This window comes from Pagrus pagrus (genome assembly GCF_965226575.1).
Source record: "Pagrus pagrus genome assembly, chromosome: 3".
Taxonomy (NCBI): domain Eukaryota; kingdom Metazoa; phylum Chordata; class Actinopteri; order Spariformes; family Sparidae; genus Pagrus; species Pagrus pagrus.
In genome coordinates this window covers 2,426,472-2,440,789 of record NC_140187.1, presented here as the reverse complement: position 1 = coordinate 2,440,789, position 14,318 = coordinate 2,426,472, and the positions used below count along the sequence as shown (strand labels likewise).

The following is a 14,318-nucleotide window of genomic DNA, read 5'->3' as shown; positions in this document are numbered from 1 at the left end:
CCTCTGGGTCCTGGATGTTGGGGGGTGGTGCCTCCATGGATCAGACCTGCTCCAGCAAGTCTTACAGATGTTCGATCAGATTGGGATCTGGGGGATTTGGAGGCCCGGTCAACACCTCGGGCCCTTTATTGTGTTCCTCCAGCTGTTCCTGAGCAGTGTTGGTGGTGTGTCAGGGCACACTGTCCTGCTGGGGGGCCACTGCCATCGGGTAGTGTTGTTGTGATGAGGGGGTGTACTCGGTCCACAACAGTGTTTGGATGGGTGGTGTGTGTCAAGTTCACATGAATGCCAGCCCCCAAGGTTTCCCAGCAGAATATCACACTGTGATGAGATGATCAATGTTATTCACGTCACCTGTCAGCGGTTTTCATGTTGTGGCTGACCGGTGCAGGCTGCAGACTCGCTATGATGCTCCGTCTCTGCATCAATGCAGAATCTTCCACTTCAGCATCCTGATGCATCTTATAATCGAGAAATGTCCACACCTGTAATGCATTTAGTAAATACCTGGTTTAAATGTATTTCTTAGTATTTTGATTGCCTTGTTTTATCAGATACACCTCATGCTGTTAATTGTCAGATTTGAAAACAAAGAAGAATGAGCGGATTAAGAAGGTGATGTCTCTGGTTTGGCCGTATCGCTTTTGATCGTTTGTCCATAATGAGTCAGTGTTATAGCAGTGTGTAATGTTAGACCAGTAGGCTGCTTTTAAAAACCTTGTGCCACTGCCTACATTACCTAAAATACACCTTTGTGAAATCCCTGGAGGCAGTTAATCGATCACATGCAGCTTCCTCTGGAGCCACAAAAGGCTTCATACTAATTTTTCACATATGCAGTAGTACTCCCCAAGACCTGTAAACACACTTTAATGTGGAAAATTGGTGGAGTTACCCTTTAAAGGGCGATCAGTGGATATCCAATGAATTTATATTTGTTCAAATTCCTGCTAGAGAGCTGTGGTGTTTTTAGACACCGCCTCACCGTCTGTACCTCCAAGATGCAAACTCTTCCCAGCAGGCACGTGCACACATAGGGCCCAAGGGGTGCTTGAGCCCCTGCCCTTTTTGCCTCGTATTAAAAAGTGCCCTTTTTGTGTGTTGTGAATAGGGATGTAAAAAAAAACGGCGGTATAGAAACGCCATGGTTATCTACCGTACGCATTTCCTTGTGTTCCTTGGTGTTGTGTGTGTTGAGCCTAAAGCCGCTTCTCTGTCCACTGTGGCTCCGCTCTGTGGAGAGAGTGCTGTGGGGGCTATAAAAGTTGCCTTCCACTTATTCAACGTGCTTAAATACGAGTCATATTTCAGAAAAGCGCCCATTTGTGTTTGTTAAGCTGACTGCTTGTTAATGAGAGTTATGAATAATCTATATGTCAGCTGTCTGTGGGCTGTTTAACTCACCACAAATCTTAAACTTCTTCCAGATATTGAGTTTATTGTGACTTTGCTGTTGTAAACATTGCTGTTGCTGCTAACATTCACAGTAGCAGTCAGTAGTAATTTCTTGGTTTTGTCACATTTTTAGATGTGTAGCCTGTATTTCTAGTTTGCACTTGCCCTCCCATGCTTTCTTTTTGTTATGCAAGCTGTGTTGATGTGCAACCTTGGAAAAAATATCATATTTGTCTAAGCCTAGCAGTTCGGACGTCATGACTCGTTGCTACTAACCCTAGTAGTACAAGTAGTAGACTACTACTAGTAGTAGTTGTAGTTGCATGAATACTTCTGCATTTATGCAACTACAACTACTACTGCTACTACTACTGTAAGCTAATAAAATAAATTGCAATTGCATATCACTCACAGCTACACAGGATACACAGCTAAGTAGTTAGCTTTCTATAAGTACTTTGTTTATTAATTGTACATTAATCTACATATTGTGTTACTATGGCCTGAAAAAAAAAATTGGTGCGCGCGCATACTGCCCTTTTCTGACTTTGGGCCCCTGCCCCTCTATAATCATGTGCACGTCCCTGCTTCCCAGCTTGTTGCAAAATACTGTGGTTAAATTTCAGTTAAATACTTAATTCAAGATTCAGTTTTTAAAAATAATTATTTTCTGTCATTATTGATAATTATAGGCACAGGTTTCTTTTATGTTTCAAATGGCCATTTTTGTCTCCATCACTTTTTAAAAGCATCATTTAAAAAAATGCTCTGAAAACTAACTTACACCAAAAATGTTATCTAACAAATTAGAAATCTTTGCTCTCCATCAGCGACTGCTAGAACAGGCTGCTGGTGATTCTGGTGTGAAAGTATGACAACATTTTCAACCCAGGTCCTAACATGCATTGTACAAATTGAAAAAAGACTAAGTAACAACCACAGCATGTGCAGGTAAAGTGATCTAAATGTTCGTCATATGAGATTTTAGCAATAACATGGGGCCGGATCAGTGACTGGTTCCCACTAGAGCACGAGCGATACTCCATTTTTGGGGCTGATACTGATATGAGGGAGGAGAAAGTTCTGATATTAATATATCACCTGATATGTGCACATTTTTTGCAGTGATCCTTCTGATGTGGTTATCAAACAATGGTGACAAAGTTATGTAATGGAGGCAGGATGTTTTACTGTTCTGCATTAAACTTTGTTGTTTAAAATGACATCAGAGCACTGAGGCAGTAAACGTCACTGTGAATTTAATCATTATAAATTACTCTGATATTTTTCTTCTGGATTATAGTCCAGAAAAGATTTCATACTGGTGCATATCGAGCAACATATAATCTGATACAGATATATATCTTCAACATTGACGCCCTGATTATGGGCATGAAGTCTGATTCAAACTGTGAATTTTTTAAAAAGCTACTTAAAGAAATCAGTAGTGATGTTTCAGCTGAGAGTCTCATGTTTACAATATTCTTCTCTTGTTAATGAAGAGAAGTGTGTTTGTGTTGTGTTGTCTCATCCGCTGTGATAATATGCACATGTTTCAAACTCTGAACTCTCTGAGTAAGAAGTCAGAGTGTAAAGAAAGGCTCCAGGTTGTCCAGCGTTGTGAATATCTCTCTGGACAGTGTGAGGGTCTGTCAGCCTGCAGTGCAGCAGGTCAGAAGCAGCTCCAAACACATCAGAAAATATCTCTTCAAAGGTTTCTAAACACAGTTTTCATATCCAGGTCATCCAGGTCTGATGGTGTCATCACTGAAATAACACAGACTGATTTATCAAAGCTGTCTGCTGAGGGAGAATATTTCAGCAGGTGTGATGTGGAGGAAAACTTATAGCCATAAATCATTTGGTTACTAACTACCATGCTTGTAAACTGGTGTTTCAGAGCAAATGTTTTCACCTGACGGCTCTCCGTTGAACATAATGATTAAATTGACTTTATTTTTCAGGTCTAGGTGTCAAAGTGGTCGTGGAAGAAGACGATGATGCTGTGTTACCCTGTTCCCTCAGCACCAAGGAGGACATCACAAGAAAGCTCTTTGACTGGAAGAAAGACGGTCAGAAGGAGGTGTTCATGTATGATTCAGGCACATATTACAATATCAACAGTACACGTCAAGATGAGCAGTTCAAAGGTCGAGTCTCACATTTTCAAGATCAACTGATGAACGGCAACGCCTCCATAAAGATCCATAATACGAAGATGGCTGACAGCGGGAACTACAGCTGCGATTTTCCACGTCTTCAGCCGAGACAAACATTCATCATTGAGCTTGTTGTTGGTGAGTGCTTTCATTAAACAGTTCATGTGCTGTATGACAGGATCTCAGGATCACAGCTGTTATTGTAGGTTTTACCGTCTATTTTTCCTTTTCGTCCTTTTAGTCTTCTGTTACATTGAGTAACACCTGTTGACACCTGATAATCTCATTTAGTTATCATGCTGTCATTAATTATTGAATTTTTAAATAAAATCTACAGTATCTTTTCTAACTTAAAGACAAATTTGAAAAGATTTTTTTTTTACTGATATTATCAATTGATACTGATAACAGATGATTACCTGCTTCTCACGGCTGATGCCGATAAGATAACCAATCATTTCACACTTTTTCGACACTGGTGACCACATTTTTGGTTCACTAGTCTTCTTCATGTGTAGCTCTAAAGGTGCATCCCACCACCTTCTGCATCAGAGTGTCGATGCTGCGCTCAGTGAAACTGATGTAGCTTCAGATTATCGGCTCTATTCAATGTCATTGAGCCAATGACCAATAATAACAGTTAGTGTATTTGTCGTGCTATGTTCTTTAAAAATTGAACTATTTATAGATTAACATCTTCAGTGTGCTCGGAGCTGAGAGTTACTGACAGAGTAGAGAAGTTAGAGAGTATTGAGAGATGAACAAACATGATGTTGTTTTTGTTTTTTTATGGTATTTGATCTTTAGGGGTCGGTGATTGGGCCTTTTTTCTCTCAGTGTTGGGACGCTCTGTACATTATGACACCAGACTTAGCTGATCAGTTTCTGTTTACACCATTAAAACACAATATTGCATCAAAGATAGTTATTTTTGGCAAAAGAAAAACAGATCACCTGTCTCTGCTCACTAGAGTTGTTTGAATGTGTTTACGTAAAAATATTTCTCATGGATTTTTCTTCTTTCTTTCCTAATGAGATACTAAAATCAATGACATGCAAGTCTGCCTTCTTCCTGCCTACAAGATCTTGTCTGTCTCTGCTCACTAACCAGTCTGCCTGTAATCAGCTCAGGTGTTTAATACAGTTTCTGCTGCTCTTGCATGATCCAACCACTCCTGATTCTTCTTGTAAACAAACAACAGTTCAGTATTAATCACCAGATAATGTAGATATAATAAATATATTTCTATCCCCCAAAAATTCTGCAAAGCTGCTTTTATATGCTGCAGTGTTTACATGCATGTTTGTAACTTGGTGTCTTTGTCTTCTTCTTCCCTGTTTTCTATGCTGGCAGCAGGACACTGGTAGGTCACCTGTAGGTTAGTGCAACAGTGTGACACTGTTATATTCTCAGGCACAGTGACCCACTCATAGAAATACTGCTCCATAGTGCTGCTAGAGGCTGACTTTACCTTTAGACAGAGCCAGGCTAACTGTTTCCCCTGCTTACAGTCTTTATGCTAAGCTAAGCTAACCAGCACTAACTGCAGCGTGTGGTGTCAATCATCTAACTCTGCGACATAGTAAAAAAGGAAACAGGGAAAAATGAGTGCTGCTTAATCAATTCCATCTGCTGCCCTCAATCGGACAGATTCTGATATTGTTATTTATCTTTCAGAACGGCTCTTGAGAGACCGATCAGGAGAAATCCAGGGTGAGTGATGATGTCACTGATCTGTACCTGTAAGGTGTGCTACAACTCTCTGTGCCTCAGTATCACTCAAAGGTTTTGACACAGTAACTCCATGTAGACGTGGTGTCCTCACAGTGCAGCAGGTTGACAGGATCCAGATGATTTCATACATTGAAAATATCGAGCAGAGAACCAGCTTTAATTTGGTTCTCTTGCCATAACGTTCACCACTGTTGTTTAACATTTGAAGCTTTTGTACCTTCCTCTGAAGATGTGGTATTTAATCACTGAGAGCTTCTGAATCATCACTGCAAAAACAAAGCAGATTTAGATATCTGGTAGATGTACAGTGCTCTATCTCTGAAGACAGAAGGATTAATAGGTGGTGAGTCCTGATCGTGATGATGTTACTGATCTCTACATCTGCAGTGTTTATCAGCTGTTGTCTGATCTACTTGATATCGCTCTGTGAGTCCAACAGCCCTCGTACAGAATATTTACCATACTTACCTACCATATTGTGTTTGCTCAGACTGATCCAGGACAGTGTGTTTGAATGAAGGTATTGTGTAGTTTTGAATATAACAGTCTCTGGGGCACAGAGTTGTAGCACACATTGCAGGTGTAGAAATCAGTGACATCATCATCACATCAGATTTGCAACTGGTTTCTCCTTTTCTGGTAATGACGAGAAACTTCTCATCATATGAAAACAGGATAAAAACGTTGCTGTGATTCTCATTTGAATTGAACTTGTTATAAGTAAAAATTAAAAAAAATAATTAGTTACTCTTCTTAACTTTAGTACTGCAGCTAATAATTAAATTACATTTCTAGCTGACTCTAATAAGCTGTTGTTATAATGTTCACAGGTGCGTCTCCAGAGCCGTGCATCAGGACTGTTAATGAAACAAAGGACAGGTCGCTGCTGCAGTGTGAAGTTCGAGGAGCTTTTCCAAAACCCAAAGTCGAGTGGCAGGACAGCGCCGCAAACATCCTTCCTGCTGAGGAGCCTCAGGTCTCAGAGAGAGGAGGCCGTTACTACGTTACCCTCAACACCACTGTGACCAAGACAGGACACTACCGCTGTGTAGCCACACAGGAGGACATTAGCCATCAGATACATGCTGAGACCTTCGTGTTTATCAGTGGTGAGATTTCTGTCTTTGTGGTTAAATCATGAAATAATTGTAATACTTTATGGATTATTATTTTAAAATATTTTAGACACCCTTTAAATGTTGTTCTGTGTAGTCTTTATTCAGTGTGTTGTACATGATATGCAGCAACATTTTGAGTTTTACATTAACATTTTGTGATGTGATTCAGAGAAACTCTGTGAGGACCCATCCAGTGTTTCAGAGGACCGATCCACCAAAGAGGTCATTGGATGGCTGTTTGGTGGATTCGTTATAGGAGTTGTTGTTCTTGCTGCAGTTCTGGCTGTGCTTGTAGCTACAAAGCGCATCACACTAACCTGTAACCGAGGTAAGTTAATGTTATGTATTGTATCAATATATATCAACACATCATGTGCAGACATTAACATTACTGATACATTGTGTGATACGATCACGTCCAGACAGTTTGTTTCTGTCTCCTCAGATTTGAACCCTTCTGTTTATTTACATGATGCCTCTGGTTCAATACTGACTGATGACATGAAAGGAAAATGAAATACACTCATGAATTTATGACCACCACTATTGATTAAGCTCCATCAGACAGACCTCTGAACATCACTCACTCATGCTCTTCGTATAGTTCACAAGTGTACATTTGAAAGTGGAGCTCTACATCCTGAAGCTTTCTGCTGATAAACACTATGGAGACAAACAAAAAGGCTCATCTAGATACAAATTAATACCTTTAAAGAGGTGATATGTTTTGAAGAATTCAATTTTGGTATTTGGTAATTTAATTTAATTTGATTTAATGAGTTAATAATACAAACTCAGAAATATGTATTTTAAAACAAAGTAAAACAGTATAAATTGTTTGTTTATTCAGTTTATTGAGTCATAAAAACAAATCAGTCAATGAAGATCTTTCTCTTCTGATTAAAGTCTTTCACAAAACTACAGAATGCTCCTTTAATCCAGTTTATCATTTACTGAATGATGCTTTGGATTAACTCTCAAAATGGTTTGGTAAAAGACATCTGACTGCAGAAACGGACTGAAAACAGGACGCGCTGGACGAGTTTTCCAGATCTGTAGCTTTAATACTTCTGGTCTGAATGTTGTAGGTCTGAATATGTCAGGCTGTAACCTTTAAAGGGACAGTTCAACACTTTAAGTAAAACCCTTAACAGTCTTAGCGTCTTTCACAGAGAGACTGATGGCTGATTGAGTCCACTGTTACATGTCTGTCTGTTAATGTGGAGTTAAACTCAGGAGGTGGTTAGCTTAGCTTAGCATAAAGACTGGAAGCAGACGGAAACAGACTAAAGTTAGAAATACACCTTCAGCACCAGGCTAACTGTTTCACCCTGTTTATGGGTGTAATGCTAAAGCTAGGCTAATGGCTTCCTGGCACCAAAATCATTTCTGTGTGATATAAAAGTTGACTTTCTGTAATGTGTACTTTTGTTTTGTTTTCCACAGATTCTCATCCTCTGAAAACGCCTCGTCCAGATGATCCAGAGATTGCCATGTCAGGTAAGTCCCCTCTCACAATGTTGGTTCATAACAAATTACATTTACTCCACTTTCAAAAAATCCCTCAAAACACACGTCTTCAAAACTTCATCTCCTGGCTGTAGTATGTTGGTGTTGTAGTTTGCCGTCTGTTGTAGTGCAGGACATCCTCTAATTGTTGTTAATAACTATTTAATATAAGTTTTACTTCTACTTGAGAACTTATTTTTGGCTACTCTATCCACTGAATATGTATTTCTGAGTCTGGAGTGAACTGTCCCTTTGAGCCAGTTAATCATCTGACATGAGATACTTTACATTAATACTTAGTAATATAAAAGTTGACTTTCTGTAATGTGTACTTTTGTTTTGTTTTCTGCAGATCCTCATCCTCCAAATGATCCAGAGACTGCCATGTTAAGCAAGTCCCCTCTCAGCAATGGTGGTGAGTAACAAATTACATTTACTCCACTTTCAACAAATCCCTCAAAACACACCTCTTCAAAACTTCTTACAATCACCAGAGAAGTTTGTTCTCCTCCTCCACTTTCTGATATGTTCCCTTTACTCACAGATTAACTTTCTTTGTTGTTGTTTCCTTTGTTAAGTGACTTTAGTATCTAGAAAAGCACTATACGTTTAATGTATCATTAGTATTATTTACATTACATATACTTGAGTCACTTTCTTGAATAAACTGTACTTTTCTGAGTAGTTTATTACAGAATACTTTTACTTGAGTAGATTGTCAGCTGGTCCCAGATCTGCTGCTGCTCTGTTATCTACCACAGCCAGGCCTCCACATGACATGAAGCAGGATAATGACTGAAGCTACAGCAGGAGTCTGGCTTTCAAATAACGCTAACCGCTAATATTTACAGACGACAGTTTGTTTCTGTCTCCTCAGATTTGAACCCTTCTGTTTATTTACATGAGGCCTCTGGTTCTAATACTGACTGATTAAATTAAAAGAAAAGAAAACCTCAGTGATGAATCTATGACCAACACTGTTGATTAAGTTTCCTCAAACAAACCTCTGAATGTCACTCACTCATGTTTTTGTCAGTTCTCATGAGTGAACATTTGAAGGTGGAGGCTCTACATCTTCTTTCTTTTTTTCTGCTGAAAAATGTCATTAAAATAAACAAAAGGACTCTTCTGGATGTAAATTAATGCCTTTTAATCAGGTTTATCATTTAACAAATGATAAATTGGATTAACCCTCAAACTGGTTGGGTTAAAACCAGCTGACTGCAGAAAAAATGCAAAAAAATAAAATGCACTCAACTAGTTTTCCAAATCTGTCATTTAATGCTTCTGGTGTGTCGTCGGCCTGAATATCTCAGTCTGTTATGTTTTAAAGGAACAGTTCAACACTCTGAGAGATAACACCTGCCAGCATTAGCTTTAGGAGATGAGGTGGTTAGCTTAGCTTAGCATAAAGACTGGAAGCAGGAGCAAAAACTCAAGTTAAATAGTACATCCACCAGCACCAGGCTAACTGTCTCACTCCACTTACAGTTTTGTAGTTTATCGCTTATTTTATTCTTAATGCTCAAATGTATCTTATCACTAATATTCACTGTGTAAACCTGCCTACACTGTATACACAGGCTTAATAAGCATTGCAAGTGCAATCAGTATGTGGTTGTTTTACTTTCTGACCACCAGAGGGCGCTCAAACATCACCAGTAAACACCGGGAATTACCAACAGGTGATAACTTTGTTCAAAGAGCTGAGGCACTGATGAGCCCTGTGATGAGGAGGGAGGCATCATTTCTGATTTGTTTTTTTATTGTTCCTCAGATGTGACCAAAGCATTTAACTTTAAAGTGAAGAGACACAGAAACAATCCCATTTGTGGGAGCAGATCAGCGGGACACTGAATGTTGTTAGCTGTGTAGCTACCCATCTATTAGCATAGCATGAAGTTAGCTACCAGCTAATATCGCTCAAAACCCACATTCAGAGTTCCTCCCTTCTCTGACAGCAGAGCGGCTCGCAGCACTCTGCCAGAATAAAACTACAGACACAGAGCCGGAGACGAGCAGGGCGAGGAACGCTCACGTTAGTCAGCTCATTTAGAAAAGTTTTTAAAAATACAAATAAAAAATAGACATCAGAAAAGTAATTTAAGCATTTGATTAGTGTTGATTTTTTTTTACTGTTCAAATGATATTTGATGCACAACATTTATTCCAACAGTCCTGGTTACTATGGAGACCTCAGAGGGCAAATGGTGGCAGAAAAACTTAAACTGAGCAGTTTTCATGGATGTTGAACCATCAACTGTGACTCTCAGCTGTGTTTGCTCACAGGGAGCATTGTTCTTCATTGGATGTTCATCATTATTCTGTTTCGTTGTTAAATATGAGACAGTTATTTCACAGGTTTAGGTTTTATGTTTGGTGGTTGAGTTCAGAGTAACATTCAACTTTAAAACTCACTGAAACTAGTCAGACCAACTTTTCATTCTCTATTCTTGACTGTTTGAAAACAGACTTTTAAAAGATGAAACAAACATTTAAATCTTTTGTTGGCCAAAATCTGTTCTGTGTGATATAAAAGTTGATTCAATGTAATATCCTCTTGTGTTTTCTGCAGGTCCTCACCGGCAGGGAAACGACTATGAACCTGCTCCACAGAAGTCTCCTAACTCACCTCTTTGAGAACGTTACATCTAGTGTTGAGGTGAATGTGTGTCAGTGGCAGCTGGTGACGGCAAAAAAAAGAGCTTTGTGAAACTTGGATCAGTTGTTGCTCAGACTTACAGAGTGGTTTAGAAAAATACACTTCACCATTTAAGGCAGCTCATTAACACCACAGCGCAGTGTTTCCCATCGGTGGAGAATTTACTTATTGTTGTTGTGGTGGGACGACAGAGGTCACACAGGTTTGGTCCACAACGTTCTGTCCTTGTACAGTTGACGCTGGCTGTCAGGTGGTCTGGTCGGCAGTCGTTGGCTGTAGGATCTTAACTTCTGTCCCGTCTCTGTTGGCTCGCCATCAACTTCAAATCAACTCAAAGAACCTAAACTTGCTGTCAGTGACGTCCAGATTTATTCATGCATCACTCGACTTCCAGGCGGCTTTTTTAATTCCTTTAACTTTGGATAGATGGATAAACTTTATCTTCTTCCCAACAGAGACGGACATTCCTTTGACAAGGCTCAGCAAGACACACAGTTAAATTTTAACTAAATATATACATATAATGTAAATATTACAATCACATATTGTAAATAACTTTATTAATTTCTGAGTAAAGTCGATTGATTGTAACTTAAAACAAGACGATACTTCATGAATTACAAACTATATGAAGTAAACTGGACACAATGTTACGTCTCCTGTTCTTTTTAAATTAGGTTCAATACACCAAATGAAATAAAATGTCTGGGATGTAATTATGTTGCTTCAGTAATGAACATTTCAGTCGTTTTACAGCCAGAAAAAAGCACTAATTAATAATCTACATGTCACATTTGGTATTCTTCCCAGTTGAGTTCATCTCATTATGCTAACTGTTTTAGCTCTGGGCCAATCCACTTGCACTCGTTAGCTTAGCACCTTTCAGCTCAGCTTTACTTTATTTATTTATTTGTTCTTAGTGCCACTCACCAAATCAGGAGATCCTCCGTGTCACTCAACAGGAAATGAAGTCCATCTGTTACCGTTCTGATTTGACAACGTTTAACTTCGATCATGTTTTACTGTTTCATCTGAGTTACATTTTTCAGCTCCGCTCCCTACATCTGACGAAACGGACAAAGATATGTAATAACTTTGTCTTTACTAGTGTCCTGTTAGGACGAAGATATGTAATAACTTTGACCAACACGACTCTGACAGAGGATCAAAAAACAGTTACCAAGTTTCACAAAGACCAGTTTTATACGGGACTTTAGTGTGAATGAGGTCTGTATTTTGTTTTGTGTGTTTTTGTATTGTTTGTGTTTTGTTTGTTTTGTAAATAATAGTCATAGGAAGCTGGAGAAATGAAACAATAATGGTTATGTTGAGCATTATAAGTATGAATAGGTGGCAGGTGACTGACTGCCATTTGAGCCCTGGACCAGCAGGAAGTCTAATAGTCCAGATGAGAAAAGGGAGAAAAAGTAACGTTTTTATATCTGAGATTGTTTTTAAAAATATGAACGTGTTATTGAATGAAAAAGGGGGAAAAGATTCTCTTTTCTCACTTGGATTTCAAAGAAAAGGTAGAGATATAATCAGGTGGGCTGTAAATACTGTACAGATTGTTTGAGAATATTTTTTCTAAAATGAAATGAAATGTTGCATTTTTCAAAACCAAAGTCTAATCAGCCATCTTCTTTGGTGCCTTGTTGTGTTTGTTAACTCTAATGTATTGTCTCAGTGTGTAACATTGATGCTGGCTGAGGGGAGTGTTTTGTAGCTGGATACTTTCAGTTGCTGTTTTCTACAATGTTTTCTACACTCTTACCAACCCCTGCCTTAATGTAAAAACCTAAAACAGCTGCCAACATCAGGACATTCCTGTGTCTTTGGAGAATGATTGTTATGCCATGGGCTGTGTACATTTACTGTACATGACAGAACAAACATGTTGTATTTAAGTCTGCTGCATTTGAACTCATTGGACCAAACCAACTGTAACGTCACAATGTTGCTCACTGTTGAAATAAAATAATGTTAAGTTGTCTTTTTCTCATGTGGTCCATTTTATTTAAGCAGCACTCCTTCAGTCTACATCTGTTGTACCTTCATCTCCTGTCATCCACGTTCAGCTGTTAAATGAAGGCATGAAACTGTCTTAAACAATACAAACACATTACTGTCATGTTCAAACTTCTGTCAAAGCTTTCTGAACACCAGCTTCAGTGTTTGTACATGTAACTCACATTATGGGACAAAGATTTTGTTTGCTGAACATTGAAGCTGCTGTAAACTTGTAAACTCTCTGTAACAGTTATTACTGTTGGAATAAAGAGCTATTTAACACTTATTTTAATTGGATAAAATAACACTTACAGCAGCTTTAATACATTTTATGTCTCTCAGGATCGACCATACTACCAACAAAATGTCCAAATAACCTTTACAGATCAGTGAAACAGTCTGGATCTTTAAATAAACGCATGTCCTTGGACTCAGGATGAGCAGGCAGACAAAGGATCATAGTCTGATTTATTATGAGACAGTTTCTATAAGGAAACATCAACTCGGCCTCAGCGTGACGTCACGCAGCAGTTAGGTCGTGACCACGCCTGTTTACCCGTCACCACCGAGCCACCGCCTGCAGCACAGAGGGGGAACAAGGAAGTGATCGGTTGGGAAACTTGTCAGCGTGCCGAGACCTTCTCACGTATATTTACTGAATATTAACGTATTCACGGATGGGATAAACGTTATACTGGACCTCGTGGTGTTCAGCTGCTGTCCACTGAGACTTTATTTGGGACGTTGGACGTTAAATGTCTCTTTAACGACAGTTAGCGGCAGGTCGGCTTCTCACCGTCGTTAGTTAAAACATTGAGGAAGTTGTTCTGGTTCTGGTTCTGGTTCTGGTTCGTCCTCTACCTTCAGCTTCAACATGAGGACATCTCTGGATCTTTGTGTGTGTCTGCTGACTCTGTGTGGACTAACACTTGGACCAAACGGTAAGAAAGTTGATATTTACTAGTACGTCACGATGTGTAACGTTCACTGTAGCGTTATAACAGCTAAATGTTTTACAGAGGCTCCACCGGATGTCTGGTCGCTACGTTATATGTTATTTAAATCCTACTTAATTCTCCACCGTGTTTTCTGTGTCGACTCATGAACTCATTTAATCACCTTTTGTTCTCGTGCAACTTAGTTTCACTTTTGTCTGACTGCGCTCCAGCCAGCACCCACGTTGATTTACGATTCGTTCTTATACTAGGCATTACGGTAAGATCGTGTAACGATTGATTTCAAAATAAGAGCGAAGAAGGTGAGTTCACATTCATCGGGTCAGTCTGTCAATAATGAATCAATCAATTAATAAACAAACAAATGAATAAATAACTATAGCAATCTGACAAAATAAAACAAAATTAATACATGTATAAAAAGAATAAAACTACTAAAAATAAACTTTTGAAGACTTTTGAAGCTACTAACAGCAATCAGTCGTGATGAGTTCATGAAGGTTTTCTAGTGTTTCTAGTGTTTGTGAGACTATGGTGGGTGGACCTCGGACCTTTCAGTCAGTACTGGAGCATTTCATCAATTATGTGATCATAAACAAGAAATTTCAGAAAGTATAAAATCTTAAAATAATAAAGTATAACACTGCTTTGAGCATGATGCCTGGTGATTAGTCCAGTCATCACAATAGTATACAGCTGTGGCTGTACATGAGAGATCTGTCATGCTATTAAGAGACGTGAAAATATTTCTGTGTTTTGGATCATAATGAAACT

General features: G+C 38.9%; 2 protein-coding genes across 3 annotated transcripts in view; both read left to right on the top strand.

The window, feature by feature from the left end:
• Positions 1-14,318, top strand: part of LOC311255344 (CD276 antigen homolog) — a 64,478-nt gene that overhangs the window by 21,979 nt on the left and 28,181 nt on the right. The window lies entirely within an intron of this gene.
• Positions 1-14,318, top strand: part of LOC311255348 (V-set domain-containing T-cell activation inhibitor 1-like) — a 31,814-nt gene that overhangs the window by 2,243 nt on the left and 15,253 nt on the right. The window contains exons 2-3 of one of the 2 annotated variants that reach the window (XM_084349760.1): positions 3,360-3,692; positions 5,233-5,265. In XM_084349760.1, the coding sequence (XP_084205886.1) occupies positions 3,360-3,692; positions 5,233-5,265 (366 nt within the window). Of the gene's footprint in view, positions 1-3,359; positions 3,693-5,232; positions 5,266-13,160; positions 13,530-14,318 lie in introns of those variants that run through there. The other variant, XM_084349761.1, reaches the window with a different exon arrangement.